The 18582-nt window shown below is 45.1% G+C and overlaps 1 protein-coding gene across 20 annotated transcripts in view; it reads right to left on the bottom strand.

Annotated features, from left to right (window-relative positions):
- CADPS (calcium dependent secretion activator) overlaps positions 1-18582 on the bottom strand; it is a 206247-nt gene that overhangs the window by 125265 nt on the left and 62400 nt on the right. For all 20 annotated transcript variants that reach the window (XM_088061708.1, XM_088061707.1, XM_088061702.1 and 17 more), the window contains exons 4-6: positions 10431-10511; positions 5318-5554; positions 2955-3076 (exon numbers count right to left, since the gene is read on the bottom strand). In XM_088061708.1, the coding sequence (XP_087917834.1) occupies positions 2955-3076; positions 5318-5554; positions 10431-10511 (440 nt within the window). The remainder of the gene's footprint in view (positions 1-2954; positions 3077-5317; positions 5555-10430; positions 10512-18582) is intronic.

Genomic DNA, 18582 nt, shown 5'->3' on the forward strand with positions numbered 1-18582 from the left:
AAAGATGAAAGAAGTATCTCTCACAGACCTAGACCAGTGCTTTTGGAAATTCTTCCCTGGCTGGTGAACTGCCTTTTGCCATCAGAGATGTAGAAGCTGGGCTGGAAGCTGACACTGAGTTGAAGAGCAGCCACCATCAGCAGTGTGCTGTGACTTGGGTGCTCCAGCTGAGGGCTGGCATTTCAAGGACAAGTGAGAATATAGTGAACAACTCCATGAGTTAGGTGCAAAGATGTCCTACAAAGTTAAGTGGCCCCTAACATTCCCCACCCCAGGACACAGGGCTGTCATAGAAAAGTGGAGTCTTCCAGTGAATCTTACTGTTCAAATGTAATTTTTATCCCCTGATGCTTGTGAGAAATCTAGCCTTTTGTAGCCTGTAGAGCCTCCAGATAATGGCAAAGGTGAATTTCAAACAGTTTCAAGACTGGCAGTTTAAAAATGCTGCCTATTTCCAGAACTGCATTCACTACATATTCTGAGCATGGGTGCTTAACCCACGTTTTTTGAGCCTCTGAGACATAAAACTTCCGGGATGTACAGAGATAACTTGCTTCAATGTTTACAGTTTCATAGTGCTGAGGTTCAAAATCCCCAAGCATTCTTCACCCCGAGGCCAGGCAGCATTCCCTGCCAAAGCACACAAATCCTGGGATGCTGGGCAGCGAGCAGCCCCTCATGCCTTCACTGAGCTGCTCCTTTCTTTAGCGGTGGTTTGCTTATTACAAAAAGTACAGAAGCAAACAGGTGTGAATGACCTCAGTGAGACCAATGTTGGCATCTAAACTAAGACCTCAGAAGGCTGTTCTGCCTGGCCATAAATCCTTTGTTTCTAAGGCAGCACTGCTCAAAAATTCTCCAGTATGTGTGAGCTGTTTCTATCACTGCCCTCCATCACCAGAGTACCTGAGGGCCTTCAAGTCTTGTATTAAGCAAGATGACAAACATGTCACATCTGATTCATTCTCTTTCCTTCTTGAGAGGAGAACTTAGGTACAGTAAATTGCTTTCAGAGCTTTGGTTTCCTGTATCTCTGCTGCAGTGCCTGGGAGGGGAAGCAAGGTGAAAGAAACACCTCTAACACAGAGAGGAAAGAAGGACAAGCGTTTTGTGATGGCCTCTGGGTTCTGTGAAGGTTATTATAGAGCCTTGTCTGGTCTTTGGTTCTGGAATGGAAAATTCCAAAAAAAATTCCCTCTAGGAATACAACTGTCAAATCTACTCTCCTCCTATTTCCAGCCATTTCCATAGGTACTAGCCCAAGTGCTGGAGCAATCCAGAAGTCTTTAAGCCTGGCTCACACCTCTATAGGAAGCCAGTGCAGAGAGAGGATGAGTGTGATGGACTTGCATAACTTTTATCACACCGCAGCACTCAGTGTTGGCCGCATCTTCTTGAGGGCTGATGGCTTCATGCCCAGACACTGTACATTTAATTATAATAAAATGATCCACTCAATTAAAGAGTTTACTCCTGCAGGTCTTATTTTCAAAGCAATTCTCATAGAAATGGCCCTACATCTTGCAGTAAGAACACCTGTGCATGGAAGGGCAGATGCTGTGTGCAAAAGAGGGATGAACAGACCAATCTAAAGAAGTACACGTAACCCAGGAGAAGTATGCTTTTTCAGTATGAATAGTAGTAATTTCCCCTAAATAAAGCCCAACTTTCTCCACTGAAGCAGTAAGAATACCTAAAATAGTGACAATTGTAAGTTCTCATGGAAATTTTGCTCTAAGCACAGCTCTCTTCCTTCCTTCCTTCTCTAAAGCAGATTTCAAAGCATTTTGAAAAGTCAGCCAGGCTCTAGCACTTTTCCTGATTGGGAATATTGTTTTTGAACTGCTTACTGCAGATTCCTGCTGCTCTGGTGCAGCACAGGGCATGAGGCACCAGCAATTTCTGTGCCTCTGTGGGAGGAGAGTGACAGAGGGAAGGCAGCCCGACCTTGTCTCTGCTCTGTCCTGCGTGCATTCACTGCTCCTGAGCTGCCTGCAGAGCTTGTGCACTCCCATCTCCTGCAGCCAGGTGGTTCTGGATTTCCTTCCACGAGCCTGGGAAGCTGCTGGCAAAGCACCTCTGAGGGCTGGCCACTGGGAATGGGACACGAGCACAATAGCACTGCTCCCTACTCCTGCAGGAGGCTTCATACCACCTTAGCAATTCTCCACTGTGAGGAAGCACACTGAGAATTTAATTTAAGTGTGAAATCTCTGCAGTCATCCAGAGAAAAACTAACTTAAATCCATAGTGTTTCAAGTTAACTAATCCCACAAATAGGAAAGGAAATAAGCCATTCATCATTTTCTCCTTCCAAATAGGAAAGGCAAATCACTACTGGTAGACAATAACACCCAGGTAAGACAAAAGAAAGCCAAGCATGGGTTCAAAAGTGGGGATTTGGGGACAAGGTGGAAGAGGACAGAACAAGACTCTGCCCTTGAACAGGACTGGGCCAGAGAGGCCTCAGATAAAGCTTTAACTGAGTCATTTGAAGCTTTTCCCAGATCCCCTCCTCCACCTCTGGCTGTGGCTGCCAGACTGTGTCCCTGCCAGCTGTTCTCTTTCTTGTAGGACTGCCAAAATCATGACAGTGAGGACAAGATAATGTACCTATACCTGATGGCACCAGTTCAGATGGACTCTCAGACAAGTACTTATCTAAGCACATACTTAACTACATCCCTATTTAGTAAAGCACTTACGTATAGGCACAAATTTATCTCTCTGTGGCTACACGAGACATAAGCCTCTCATTAACACTTTATTCCCCTCAATCAGGGCTTATGTGCCACACTCAGCTGCAGGACAACACTCTGCATGTGTGGAAGGCCACGTTTCTCCTCTGCTTCTGAGAGTTCCCCCTGCCCTCACCATGCAGGAGCCAGAGCTATCTGCAGTGACTGGGCAGAGGAGAGCATGGTGGAGAGACCAAAGAGCAAATCAAGGCTTACGTTGGCTTTGAGGCTTCAGCCTGGTCCGTCTGCAGCTTCTCCCCACCTTCAACTTCCATGGTGCAGTACACGATGCGGTTGGGGGCCAGCGACTTCAGCCCCTGCACCTCCATGATGACAACCTGCAGGCAGAGGAGAAATGTAAGAGGAGCAGCCTCCTTCAGACCTTGCTGTGGCTGCTGAACCCACTGGTCAGCCAGTGCTGGGGTCCTTCACATGCTGCTGGATGCCCAGGGACTGTGGCACTGCCCAGCCTGAGTGGGGACTGTGGCAGCCAGCCAGGTCTGTATGGAGACCAGGATTCCCTCTGACTGCCCATGGGCTCATTGAAACTCTTGGGTGTCCAGGGCTGTACCAAGCTTCAGGAGATGGGCTTCACAGACATGGTCCTGCCCCATCTAGAAGTGAATATGAAAGTGAAATCCAGAAAAAAAAAACCCCACACAACTACTCAGCTTGTGTCAAAAGCATATTTTCCATATTAATCATAGAATAGTTTGGGGTTGACATTTGAAGATCATCTGGTCCAATCCTCATGCTGAAGCAGGGATATCTGTCAGTAGATCAGGTTGCTCAGAGCCCCATCCAGCCTGATCTTAAAAAATTCCAAGGATGAAACACCTATGTCCCAGTTGTTCCCTTTTCCCATGTCCTATCACCCTCATAGAAGCAATTTTCTTTCTTATACTCAATCTAGATCTACCCTCTTCCAGTTTAAAACTGCTGCCCCTTGTCCACTCTACAGCTCTGGAAAAAAAAAAAAAGAAAATCTTTCTTCATCTTGCTTATACAAAATCTTTCTAATTAAGAAATCACCACCTAAGTTTCTTGAAGGTAATTAATTTTTTTTTAAAGGTGATTAATCCCATTAACCACACACCTTAAACATTTCTACAAGAATCACTGTGGGAGTTTCTGTTCATGTTTTATTACAGCTATTTATGTAGTATATACACAGGGGTTTAAAATTCCTTTTCTCAGGTCTTCTGATCCGTCTGGAGCTGAGGATCCTCTCCCTGGCACACAGAGCTCCCCAAACCCTCTGATGAGTGCACATTTTTGGTAAAAGCTTTCTTGCAGCAGGAGTTTTGTGCACTGAGCAATGCCCAGAGCTGCCAGCTGCTGAAGTCAGTGCTGGGCTTTGACTTGCCCCCAGATGGGATTCAGCTGGAGCAGAGCATTTGTGACACTCTGGTGTAAGGGTGTCCCTTCACACACAGCTGTACACACTGCACAGCTTCTGCAACAGGGGAATGCTGCTCTGTCATAGTTCCCTGCTCCTCTACATGGGAATGCTCGGAAGTGAGCCTTATCTGATGCTGCTCTTGAAGGTACCATCTCTGGGTTCACAGCCCCACTTTTAAATAAATGGAACTGAATACTATAAAATGGTTTCAGACACCTAATGAGTTAAATTCTGAGACTGGACAACTACAGCTGTTAAGTTTTGCATTAGCATGATATGTATAACAAGAGATGCCCTAGGAAGAGAAATAAACAGGAAACGACACAAAAATAGAATTTTCTGATTTTTCTGCATCCTACATTTTTGACTCCATCCTGGTAGCTGTTTTGACAATGTAACATAAACCCACTCATTGACAGACAACAACAATTCTGTGCGGGTGAGCTGGTGACTCCTTGAAGTAAATATGCCCACAAATAGACCACAAATGTGTTTGCACAAAACAACTGAGTTGGCTGAAAGCGGCTACTGTACAACACTGCTCCAGGACTGAGGCAGCCCGAGTCAGAGGCAGCAGCAGCACCCTGCCTTGCTCTGGGCTGCACAGGCAAACTGCTCGACACAGCACTGAGCAGAAAGTCAGCATGCAACAGAGAGCAAAGAGCAACCCAGCACAGCACAGTATTTCCACACAAACTGCAAACCAATCTGTTGGGTGAATTCAAACCCCAGGAATTTTTAACAATTCTTCAAAGAGGAAGCAATTCTTCCAGGGAAATACAGCAACCCTTCTAGCACGTTCAACATGCTGATATTTACAGTTTTGCATTATTGTAATGGTTTTGGGGACAATACAGGTTCAGGGTTACTGGGCTACACTCAATAACAAACTGCATGAAGAGATCAGTTAATGATGCAGATTTCTGAGCCATTTGATACAACATCATCACAAAATGCCAGACAGTGGAAATGGAAAAAATATCACACAGATTGTTCCAACAAGGTGGTAAGACACCAGAATGGACACAGTATTTAATCACAGGCAAAGCTTCCAGTAAACAGAGAGTGATTTCTACTCACCTCTCTCCACCTAACCTAAATATGAACTGAGCAGAAGTTGGCTGTTGCACTTTTTACTCTCATGAACTCTTCATCCTGTTGTGTACACGTAGCTTACCTCCAGGGAGAATGACAACACAACGTCTGACTTGGAAAGCTGGTTCTCATTTTCCTCTCCCATGTCAATTATTGAGGTGTTGTGACTACGTTTCAGCTTCTGCAGCTTGAACTCGGAGCCTCCTTTAGACACAGGCATGCTCTCCAAGTTTGCCATCAGGAGATTGACAGATGACTTCAGCTCCTCAATGTACATGTTCTCCATTTCTTTGGACACAAACTTGGGAAACTTGCGCTCCTTGGATTTGGAAACAAACACAACAGAATGAATGTTTGTGACAATCAACAACCACCTGATGCAGTGGGAGAATTACCCAAGAGCACTGGTGTAGGACAAGTTTGGGAGGAAACTTCCAAAGGGGTCCCTCTAGAAAGTGGATTCAAGCACCTCCTCTCCCAACTGGTTCAGGAAAAGATTTCCTTGAAGAAAAGTGGAAAAACCTGTTTATTTAACAAGCAAAGTATTCACAAGCATAACAAATGAATAATATTAAATAATAAAACCTCTCACTGTTCTGAAGAGATGGCAAATTGAGAAAGTCCTTGTTGTGGGGTGTAGCTGGGCTTGCTCAGTCTCTTATCAGTCCCTCCTGTGCTGGAAAATGCTGCGTGTCCCAGGCCCTGGTGGGCCATAAGTGTGAGCTCCCAGTGTCTTTCTGGGTTTTTAGTGGAGAGCAGGGCCCATCAGTTCCAAGAAAAAGAAAAGCCACAGTCTGGGGAACTTCTCTGCCTCAGCTAGCTAAAAACTAACTAAATTCCAAAGAGAGCTCTCTCCCGCTGTCTGGACAGCAGAGTCTGGAGAGGGATGTGGAGCAGTGAGTGCCATTTCTGAAGACAAACTGTGGCTTCTTCTCCCCACTTTGCTCTCAGAACCAGTGTTAAAGGTGCAGAACCTAACATCCAGCACAAACAGAAATGATGACTGGGGATACAAGCATCATAAAGTCACCCTAGGACAAGCATCTGCAGAGGTTTGTGAGCAGGGAACTCCTACAAACCAGATGACAAATTGCAGCTTCCCCCTGAGTAATGCAGAAACATTACTGCTAGTTTTTCATAGAATTACTACTTGGTACTTGTCCAACTTTCCTGTATCTTGCATGCACTTGCATTTCACTGACTTTTCCATCTGCAAATGGGCCTTTTCCTATGGATGTATTCTCAGTAACAAACATTCCAGACCAGATCTCAACTGAACTTTGTGATCAACAACAACTTATTAAGGATTCAGAGAATGCTAACAGTATGAAATTTGTTTTCCAGTCTGCCAATTGTGCCAGCTCTTTTTAAAATACTTCTGAGCAGTTGCTTCATCAGGTTTCTAGGCTGAAAGGAGCCCAAAGAGGGAAAACCAGCCACGTGTGGGCAGGAATGTTTGGACCTAACTGGAAGAAGGGGTAATACATCCTTTCCACTACTTGCCAAGGCCTGAGCCTCCCCACAAGAAGACAGCCTTTCACTGTTAGACCCTCCAGTGGCTGCTTGCTGTCAACATGAAATTTAAACTCTAAAACCAAGGGTGACACTGAGAGCAAAATATGATATTCCCCAATGCACGCTCTCATTTGAACTGCTGCCCATCACTGGCCTGAGCCTTACATCTTCTGACAACTTTTTCCATGGCCTGAACCTGCTCAGGACTGGAATGTCTCTGTGGGCTACGAGACATTGTGCAAGGTGTAAGACAGTGAGGCAGCACCTGCAGCCAGGGAACACGAGGCTGATGTGCAAACAATCTCGGTGGTAACTCACAACATTGTAAAAAGCCATTTGTAAAATGTATGCTAGAAAAGAAAACAAGGTCATGTTTCTTCTAGAAGACTGTCATCAGGCTGCTGAAAGAGTTCTCCTCTGCACTAGTTCTTGCATCTGTCCTCAAGGTCTTACCACTACAAGCAGAGCTCACAGCAGCACTCACACCGAGCAGTTGAAGTATAGTCATCTGTTTCCAGCCTCAGTCTCGGGAAGCAATTCCCTCATGTAAATTAGACTTAAAGTGAAATAAACTACCTAATCAGCTTCCTATATTGTCTGTGCATTATATAAGTTGCAAGTCACCCCCAGGAAAAAAAAATAAAAAACAAACAACAAACAACTGTTTTGTGGATTTTGAGAGTTACTGCTGCAGCAATGATGTTCAGACATTATTGCTTTTCTATCCTGCTCTTATCCATCTCTCCAGGGACTGCAATTTTGGCACTGCCCTCACAAACCTTTTCAGCAGTGCAGCAAGGACTGAGACATTTCACTGTGTGCCACCAGCAACTTCCTGTATTAAGGCTAAAAATGTAGTTTGAAGTGCTGCATAACACAGTCCCAGTTTAACTGGGACTGTTTAACTGATGCTGGAAATGCAGAGTTGCAGATGTGGTCTCAAGTCACCCATCAGACTGGAGATAAAGCTGGGGGAAGTCTGGAGTAGGGCACTATCATGAGATGCAGACAAGAGCAAGAAAGGGCATTAGTCACCTCCTCATGCACTGGGGGCAGAGAGAGGATCAGGAATATGGAGAGAGGCAGAGGTAAGATATTGAGGAATGACCTCTGCAGGATCAAAGTGGGTCCAGCCCCAGACAGACATATCACTCCAGTGTCACCACAATGTCTCATTTAGTTGCCCCTACATGTGTTCCTCCTTGTCCTTGAGGCCAGGTGACTGGGAGGGAGAAAAGGCACCACAGGACAGCAGAGTCCTTGCTACTGCAGAGGAAAATACATGCCTGCCTTGGCATCACTAAGCTCTCAGCTGTAATGCTGCTCTATTTAGCCACAGGAAAAGTACAACATGCAGACTGAAAATCCTGTCCAGATTCAGCTTTAAAACATCTGCCTGCCACAGAGCGTGATCCTCAAGCCACCTGGCTCCAAGGCTGGGCTGATGTGCTTCAATGGAGTCAGGCTCAGTGGGAGACCTTGCCCAGACTGCCCCAGTGCTGCACTGAACTGCACTCTCCTGGGCACATGGGAAGGCAGGAAGACACAGAGCTGTGTCCTGGTATCCAGAGGCAGGAAAGCTGGCATGAACAGTGACTTGTTCAAGGTCACACAACAGCTCAGACAAAGCCTTGCAGAGCCACTGGTCCAATAAGACTCCACAGCCTTTGCTGCCTCTGAAATGCAAATGCCCTAGTCTGAATTTCTTAATTTATCATCGAGGCATTAATGTGCCTTGAGAATGGAATCTCCATGACAGACACCTCAGTGCTGGTTTCACAAGCACTGTAAGACTCCCAGCAAATCTGTATTGAAAGCTGCAAATTGGAGATAAAAATGGAAATGCTATCCTTTCACCAAGCTGAACTGTGAACCTGCCCTCTGTTACAGGGAAAGCAGCCCTGCCCAGAAAGGTGGCTACAGAAAAGGATTCAAAAGGTCATTTGGATGCCTCCAAAATACAGTATTCATGGATCTGAAAGAACGAGGTTTCTCGCAGGCAGATGCTGGTGGGACCTGACATTCTGAAGAGGAAGTCTTTTGCAGTACCATGACGGAGATTAAATATCCCTAGCTGCCAACTGAAATGCAGGAAAGTCCCTTTCACTCTAAACCACCCTCCAAGCTGCAGTGTTGTAGTTTGAAGGTTGAATTGTGCACATTGATATGTCAGGTTATGTTGAGGAGTTTCCCCCGACTGTCTCTCGGACAGCCAGCAGTGTCATGGTTTGTTTTCAGCATCCTTGGGGGAAGAATGGAAATGGAAAATTCTCATTTGCAAAAAATAATTCATGAAGCTGCAGCTTCTGCTGGCTGCTACTGAATCATGCATATTGTTGTTCTACATGGCATAAAGAGAAAATGAAATAACAAAACCAGGCAATCTTTTTCTGGCACTCAGGGCCTGGCTACCCATCTCAGAACCAGAGCAGCTGCACTCAGTGCAGAGGCTTACATTTCACAGCAAATAAATACTGTAGGTTTTCTTGACAAGAATGAAGTGGTAAAGGGCCAAATGCTAAACAGAAGAGCTACAGTCAGTTTGCTGTTTTGCTGCACCTTTGATTGGCCATGTGGTCCTAGGCCATCTCACTAATTTTATCTGTGAAGTGGAGAAAACCAGAGCCTATGCCCCCAAAGATGAAACAGCAGCAGATGTTTAACAGAGGTGGTAGCGAGGAGGAGCTGTGCAGGCTTCACCAGCACCATTGTTAATGCCTGACTATAAATCAATATGCTCTGCTTTTCACACCCAGGCATATCAGTGTGGTTGCAAACAGCTCTGATATTACCTTTCTTATAAAAAAATCCTAATTTGGGTGCAGCTCAGTGCTGGGAGGACTGCTGCTGAAAGGCAGGCCCCTAGACTGAGTGTGTCTCTCTGATTAGATCTTTTTTTTTGCCTTGTAGTAATGGTTTCTTGATTATCAAGAACAGCCAGATAGATCATTCCAAATTACTTCAGCCCCATTAGGGCTTTATCAGTGACTCAGAGCATCTGATTAGAGGCAAGGATAAAACTCAGCCATACTGATGTCAACAGGATCTTCTCCATCATCTCTGGTCCACTGGAGGCCATGTGAACCTGCCCTGTGTGAGGCTGTGATTTGCTCCTAGGAGATGTCTCCTTACAGAGGGGTCTCTAGGGAGATTAGCTGAGTGCTTGGTTATCAAAGCTGTTTGGAAGTCCTGTGCCTACTGCTCCAAACAGCAGCAATGTTTGCAGGGGGCAATGATGGTCTGACTGCTCTCAAGCACAGTGTGAACTTCTTTAGGACAATACATCTGAAAGACCTTTATTGAGGCAGCATTTACCTACAGGCAGGAAATTGTGGCTCCCATCAGTCCAGCAAACAACACAAATCACATTAGGACTATTCCTGGCTCCTTTTTTACACACCATCATCCACGTTATTGTCTAGCATAGAAATGTGACACCTTGGAGGATTCACAAGGGATTTTTCAGGAAGCTAAACTGTCCCAGCTCATCAGGACAGTCCAATAAATGCACATGAAAACAGCTCCGTCTTGTTTTGTTTGCAGCTAAAAATCCGATCATTTTTAACTTGTAATTATTGTGAGAAGAAAACCATAAGAGAATGACAGGACTTGAGGGCTGCATCAAACTCCTTGTATACTCCTAAATGAAGTTATAAATAACAGTAGACTTTTTTTTTTACCTTGGCAATTTGTTCTGCCATTTGGAGACGTCCATCTAACTCGCGTCTGATCTGCGCTGCTTGCTCATCAGGGTTGTCCAGCTGTACAGAAACAAAAGGCAAATCAAGGTGAAAAATTAACCAATGCAACACCTTTAGGAGCAGTTCAGTTCTTCAGGCTGACCACCTGTGCCACATTGTTGATAGACAGAGCGAGTGGTGAGGGACCACATTCTGGAACAGAAGCCCCCACAAAGGACAAACACAATGTTCAACAACCCAAGAAAGTTTTTGATGCCTGCCCTGCTGCCTCCTGGGGCCAAGCACTCTCACCCTGAGGCAGTCTGGTGCAGTGTAGTCTGTTACAGCTATAGTGATGACAAAAGTTCTGATTCTCAGCCTGATGAATGATGAGCTCATCTGTTGGTGCTCACTGGATCAGCTGAAAAACCACGTTGCCCCCACCCCATCACTTTCCACGGCATCTCCTCCTCTGCCTGCCCATCCCTTGCCTCTGCCACACACACTTGTGCAGATCTGCACAGGAACAGGTGCTATTTCTGCATTCTGCTTCACCACTGATTTTCCAGAGAGCCAACAATGAGATGGCTGAGATTGACGGAAAGCATATTTTTTATTAGGTTTTGAAAGCCTTTGTTCTGGATTTAATTCAGGAAAACTACAAAGTGTCCTGACTGTGAACCAAATCCATTGAAGCTTCAATGATTTCATTCACACCAGCTACATGACATAACCTGCTGGTGTGGTTCATCTTGATATTCCTGATCCCAGCACCAGTACTGAGCCATGGATTACCAGCACCTTTCAGGATCAGCTGCCTCTATTACAGTGTCTCCATGAAAAAATGTATCTCACAACTATCCTGCACCCATGTGGAAGCACCTCTCAGAGCTGCTTCATTAAGGGTAGGAAATGTACAGAGCCAGATTTCCCTTTCTTTGCAATTCTGAAAGAGGGGGCATTATGTGAATCCTATCTGAGCTACAGTAATTGAGGTTAATCACACACTACCCAAAATAACTCAGGAGCTAAATTTAGAAATTGAGGATGTTGCTGTGGAGGAGGGTTGATTTTGCAGTATGATAACGAGCCAACAAACTGCTTCATGCTTTCTGCACCATCTTGATTGTGCAGATGTTTTCCAGTGATTCTACAGGTGCCAAAGACAGATCGGACTGCAAAAGATTATTTTTCTTAGGAGCCAACAAGCAGCCTAAGAAGTCTCTGTGGCAGTGGTAGAATGGGTAAGGTATTGCTTTCCAGGACTGGGCTTCCCAAGATTAAGTAGTGATGCCAAGCCAAGTAACCTGGTATTTAAAAGAAACAAAAAAATCTTTCCAGGCTGTATTTTCAATGATTCTGCATGATAGCTCCATGATGAAAACTGATCTTTAGGAAGGCAATTCTAGACTGTAGCAGCCAAAATAACATTTTCTTCTTGTTTTCTACAGAATGGTACTAATGAGACAGCCCCTGCCTGTCCTCCTGGCACCTCCCAGAAGATCTCTTGTGACTAAGAGCAGCAGCCCAACAGCTCAGCCACTGTCTTGTCTTACACCTAGGAAGGACTCCTGCTGCCATCAGAGCAACCAGAGTATATTTTACACAGCCATAACAATCTCTCTATATATATTTATATTTATAGTTATATATAGTTATATATAGTTATGAATATATAAAGTTATATAAGGCCATTAAGAGAGTAACGCTGGTACCTATAAAATATACTTTGCTTGTAAAATAAGGCAAGGTGCAAATGTGACGCATGCCAGCTAAGCAAGAGCAAGTAAGGCAACACAGACCTTAATATCATTAAAACTCAATTTCTTAACTAGAGAATCAGCTATTTATTATCTGCCACATGCCCACTTTATATTCAAGTACTTGACAGCCAAATAAATAAATTCTTTTAAAAGTCAAAGAGAAAATGAATTAGTTTCATTCTGCATTATGACTATGTTATGGGTATGCTGTGAATAAAGCAAAGATATAAATCATAAGGTTGCCCCGGTCAATTAAATGTGAAAAGTATTATATATTTCAATATATACATGATTTGTCATATGCACTGGGCTTTTCTTCAGCAGCATGCCACAAACACATGATTTACATAATTTGTAATTCTCAACTGATCATTACCCAACTGCCTGCTGGTAAATTAGATATTTTCATACGTCTACCCGCAACCACATTAGTTCTCTGCCTGCCCTGCAGAGACTATCTACATTGGTGCAACAGTTGCTAAAGCAAAAGAATGAAAATTAAAAGCTATATGTAGACTAAATTTTAAGTGGAACTCAAAACTGACCAGCACTGCAACCAGCCTGTCACTGCAGGCACTGCAGGGCAGGTGCCTACTCTAACTCCTGGTGAGGGTTCAATTGCAAGAAAAAGACCTTGCAAGAAGACAGGTTTTGTACATATAAACTGTTAATAAGGAATACTTTTTAGTGGGCACTAGTAAATAAGAGAAATGGGTTTAAAACATTCCTCATGAGAGTTTTGATTGCCAGTAAGAACCAATTTCTGGCCTGCAGAAGAAACCCTTTGTTTCCATCCCCCTGAAACAAACTCACTGAGAGAATTTTCTTCCTATCCCAAAAGGATGGGAGATAATCCCTCTGTATCTCTGAAAGGCAGAAGCAGACACAAACCAACCATCCTAATTAGTCTGTAAGATCTTCACCAAGATGCACAGGCACCTACCAAATCCATATTTAAAGAATTTGCTGCATCAGCTCATCCACACATCGCCCAGCCTGAGCCTTGTAGCTTTTAAAGCAAAGAGCCCAGTCCCACTTCTGCTTATACAGGAAATGCCAAAGCAGTGCAAGGACATGAGTGGTATTAGGGGATTTTAAACCCCCATGCTTCTGGAGTCCAAGTGTTTTATTTGAAGAGTTTATATTGAAAACTCCAGCTTTGGTTTATCACAGTTTAAAGTCAAACCATTTACAATTACCGCCATGGCCCCGAAAGAGCCACTGGAGCAGCCCAGGCTGCTGTCCTCTTTCCTTTGCTGTGCACAAAGTGCTATGGTTGGGATTCACACCTCAGATCCACCCACCTGCCTGGGGACTGAGCAGGGCACAGTTTTCGTGCCATTGACTACAGCAAGAGGGCTGCAGATGGGACAAACCCTCCCAGTCTGGGGACTATGCTGGTGGCACAAGTGACATGCTGTACACAGCCCCAGGCTGGTTGGTAAGAGCACAGTGGGTCTGGCTGTTCCACCAAACATAGATTGATGTGGTATAGTCCCAATACACACAGGGAGTGAAACACAGCACAGGAGCTAAACCCACGCTCTGAGCTCAGCTGGGAGTAACGTTGTTGTTCACTAACAGGGTTTATAATGAAATAGCATCGTTGTAAGCTAAGAGGGTTTGTAATGACAGGAAGCAACATACAGATACAACCTTCAATGCCTGGTATTTACACTGTGGAGGTGACAGGTACTGGTGTAACTGCCATCAGCACCAGCCAGAAACCACCAGGACCATTTAACAGCTTAATCCCTCCCTGCCAGCCACGGCTAATGCTGATTTCCTGCCTCCCAGCAAAGGCAGCAGGTGTCACAACATCCCTGTTCCTGAACCCCACCTGGGGCCTGCCCCAGGGCATCTCCACTCCTGGGACAAAGGTTACAGTGTGCTGGTGGAACCAGTGCCCTCCCATGACATGTGCTCCAGCCATTTGCAACGGGTTCTGGAAAAACACATTTTATATGCTCTGGCAGCACAAATGCTGAGCTGCAGCAACCTGCTTTATGCGACATTGGGAGCAGAAATACACCTGGCTTTTATTCTTCTGGAAAGGAAAGCATTTAGTCCAGGTCTCTGTGAAATCCTCAGATATTGCTAGTGTTAGTTTTCCTCCCTGGCAGTACTGGCACCCAGGAATAGGTGATCAGGTGGGCTGCTGCTGAGCAGGGACTGTCCTGGCTGGGGGCACTCTCAGCAATCCCAAACATTAATTTTCCCTATCCTGGTATCCAGCACACCACCATGCAGCCTGGGGGTCTGAAAATGCCACTTTTTAAATTATTTTCTGTGGCTAGAGGACTAAGACAAAAGCCATGACCCACTTATGTTCTTCCTAGGCCTGGCATAACTCCTCCCAAAATAATCAGTGCAGCCAAATGCATGTGCCATGCATGGTTACAGGTGCCAAATGCCTCAAAGACAAAGTTTCAAGGCACTCATCCTTTAACATGCCAGGAGCTCTGTAGCTCAGCAAATGGTTGATTAAGTATTTCAAAGCAAACATGTTCATGGTGAAGGCTGAACAAGATCACAATATGGGTGACAATTTTGCAGCTTTGATGTAGGGCTTTAGGAAAGATCTTTGTCTCATAAAAGGTGGTTTCACTTTGTGATGCACAGCGTGAGAAAACGCTGAAAAATTCATAAGCCACATCAATTAATAATTGATCTGTCAGTCCAGGAGTACTCACAACATGTGGCACCAGCATCATGGAGTGCTCCAGCTAAAAGAAACATGGCCCCCGAAGTGACTCATTGCAGGGATGCCCTCGGTTTCTTACCACAAAGCTGCTGTTCAGGAGATAAAGTGCAATGAGGCAGGACACAGTGGCACCATGTGGCACACATATGCTCCATGTCAATGTCACAGACTGCTCTGCAGCATCCTTTTCCCACTAATGGTGAATGTTCCTCTCTACAAGCAGCCAAGGGCAGTGGGATGGCAGCAGTCTGGTGCTTAAGGCCCCGACCTCTTCCCACAAGCCTGAGGCAGAAAGCGAAGGAGGATCTGAACATTCCCTCTTCAGCCACAGGTGGGGTTCTGACTTCCCTTTCAATTGGGAACATGAATGATGCTAAGCTGCCTCAGAAGGGTAAGTCACTAATGTCCTGGGCAACATGCTCACCCTCTGAGCAGCAAACTGCAGGCTGCTGGCTGCCGTGGGATCTGAAACAGGAGCAAGGAAGAGGAACAAGGACAGCTTCCCCACATTAGGCACCTCCTGCATCAGCAGCCACGGCAGCATCAGCACAGCCCAACTGTGGATTCAACAACTCTCACTCCTGCAGTTCAAGAAAGGATTTTGAAAGATTTGGAGGGACCTGCAGAACGTGATTTCTTCACCAGCCTTTAGGATTTCAGTGGCAATGATCCCCTGACATTCCAGGGGACTGATCTCCTCGGTGCCACTGCATAGCAGGGATACTTAAGGCTACCTCTCCTCTGTCCAGTCAGAGCTCCCCAAATCAGTCTTTTAGGTTCAGTCATGCAGAATCTTCCTGGTACAACATAAAGTTCCCCTTAATTCAAGGAACCTGTGCCTATTACATCACCAAAATTTTCTTTTGCCCTTTGGTCAGCCCTAGCTCCTCACAAAACCCCAGGGTTCCAGCACCCCAAAATGTGACAAACCCCCTCCCCTGGGGAGGAGATTACCTTATTTTGCTCATGTGTAGGTAAAACAGGCTACACTGCAGGGATTCAGTCATTTCCATAATAATTCAGTAAGGGCTGCACAGTTGCTGGCTGCTGTTTGCTGTGGATAGGTGCTGGCTCCTGCTATCCCAGCAAACGCCTAGGTTATCTAATGAACACCTTCTGCATGAGAGCACTCAGGGGGTCCTGGGAGGGTGATTTAAAACAATCGAAAGGACTTGGATAATTCAGTAAGGGCTGATGATTCTCTCTTAAAGAGAAATCTTATTTCATGCTTCACAAACTTAGGGTTGCACTAGATTCATCTGTGAAAACATTCTCTGGGATGCAGAGCAGCCTCTCTCCCTGCCTCAGTGTGAATCCCAGAGTGCTGCAATACATCTCTGTGCCTCAGCATCCACCAGGGCTGTGCAGGCTCTCACCCATTACATCTGCCTGTGGATGCTGGGACCATGCCTGCTTCACCAGGTGAGGTCGAGAGGTCCACCCTTGGTTTCACCTTGGTCTGAGTGCTGTCTTAGATAGCTATTTATCCCATGAAATGAGATGATTTTCCACCCGAGCAGTTCTGGTGGCACGAGCAGGCAGAGGTTTCTCATGTCCTTTCTGCTGCTGGCAGCAGCACCCCTGGGTACTCACTGCTCACCTGCAGAGTGCTGATGGATCACCCAGCACAAACTGGTGCCATGGCAAGGGAAGGCAGGTGCCAGGCATGGATCCTGTGCAGGGAAAGATGGTATTTCTCCATGGCCTCTCGGTTCCCCACCTGCCTGCCACCACACCTCTCCACAGCTTTGCAAGGCTGCACCGTGGGGCTGAAGAAAGCTGAGACAAGCAAACCCAGTGTGAATCTTTCCAGCAGGTTGTGCAAAGGTACCTCCAGATTTATGTGCAATGATAAATCAAAGCAAATGAGAAACTAGATTCAGCAAAACAGGAAGGGGAAGAAAAAAAGTGCTGCCTGCCTTTGCAAATGCTTTGCAAGCTGTTAAGAAAAGGGATGGCAGAGCACAGCCACTCGGAAGGCACGTCCTTTCCATCTGTGGCCAGAGAACTTTTGAACCCTGCAAATCCCTCTGCAAGATCATGTGTGCAAGGTGTATGACACTGAAAAGGATTGCAGACTAAAGCTGTCCAGAGGCTCTGACCTCTGAGCATGCCTTAATACCATCTTCTTATAGCATTGCATAAGGATGCTTGGAGGCGTGTGGGCAGCATACGTGAGCTATGGCACCATGAGAGAAACTGGAGCACTGGCTGGTTGATGCTGCCTGAGGTACATCACTACATTCAGCTTGCCTGTGTTTCCTTTCTATATGCTGAATTTCACATCAGTTAATGCAAAGAGAATCACCTGAATTTCCTCAAACTACTGTTGAGTTCCAAATAAGTTTTACAGCTAGAATCAGCTGTAATTAGTTCATCCCAATCCATCATGGAAGAGGGATCTACATATCCTCAAATCCTCATCTTTGATTAAAAGCTTAATAGCAGACACATTCACCACTTAATTCAAAATGGGCTTTGGCTTTTGGAGCTAAAGCAAGTTGCACAAGAACCTAGTCCAGCAAAGCTGCACTGCAGGATTAAATGTGACGGAATAAGATGTGGGAACATCTCCAATAGTGTCCACGCAATAATTGTTTTTCTTCAGAAAGCTCTGGGCAAAAAACTGGCAAAACAGAAACTGGCCATGAAACAGCAACATTTTGGTTTTATTATATGCTAAATCAGCAGAAAACAAGAGTAAGGGAATATAAAAAGAAGTTTATGGCTTCCACTTTTTCAAGGACTAGGATAGCAAAGATTGCAGTCCTGCCCATTACAGTTCATTTTTGTATTTCTGAAGTCTAGGTTTATCACAGCCAGAGATCTAAAGAGACCGACCTCCTGAACAGGCTGATGTTTTTCACACTGGTTTGATGTAGCAAACTTTCCCATGAGGTCAAGGAGAAAGCAGTCAGGAGAATTAAACCACTAGGCAGCAAATTTGCAGCACATATAGAGGTTGCTACATGTTCTCAGGGGATGGCATCCTATGGTGGAGGTGGGAGCTGAAGCTGCTGGTCTCACCTGTGAGTAGGATCACACTTCTCCAGAAGTCTCTGTATAGGTCACCACCAGACCCCTTCCTACAGCAACAGAGAACTGGAAGGGAGCTGCCTTCCACTGCAAATGCAGCTATTTTAGTCCCTCTGACTTGCACCTAATATGCTGCTCACTAATTGGTATCAGCTTATCAAAATCCACAGCAGAAACACCACATCTCTAAGTCCCTTTGATCAATACATAACAACAACTATAAATGATTAATAAGCACTCAGTACGGCTATCCTAAATTACTATATTACGCTAATTAAAAGGTCAATTCCTTGCTTTTCTTAAAGCAGTGCCTAAACATCTGTGCTCTAAGTAATTCAAAGGTTTCAGAGAGGTTTACCTCAGAGACAATCTCCTGGTTTTGAACAGAAGCAATATCAATCTTTAGCCTTATCAGTCCTATCTAATCTATCATTGCATTTCAGAAAAGTCACCTCTTTTTAAAATAGTTAGCATTTAACAACATGAAAAAAAAAAATCACAATAAATACGGACTGGAATCCTAGCTTCACTAATTGAGAACATCCACCACCTCTCTTACTGCCTGATCCCCTCCAACAACACCTATTCTGCCCCTGAAGAACCAGTGGCATAAAATGGATGTCTGGCATCTCTGAGAAGGGCCATGAGG

The sequence above is a fragment of the Pseudopodoces humilis genome, chromosome 13 (genome assembly GCF_049639895.1).
Source record: "Pseudopodoces humilis isolate 2021_Gansu_Grassland_sample_001 chromosome 13, ASM4963989v1, whole genome shotgun sequence".
In the NCBI taxonomy this organism is placed as follows: domain Eukaryota; kingdom Metazoa; phylum Chordata; class Aves; order Passeriformes; family Paridae; genus Pseudopodoces; species Pseudopodoces humilis.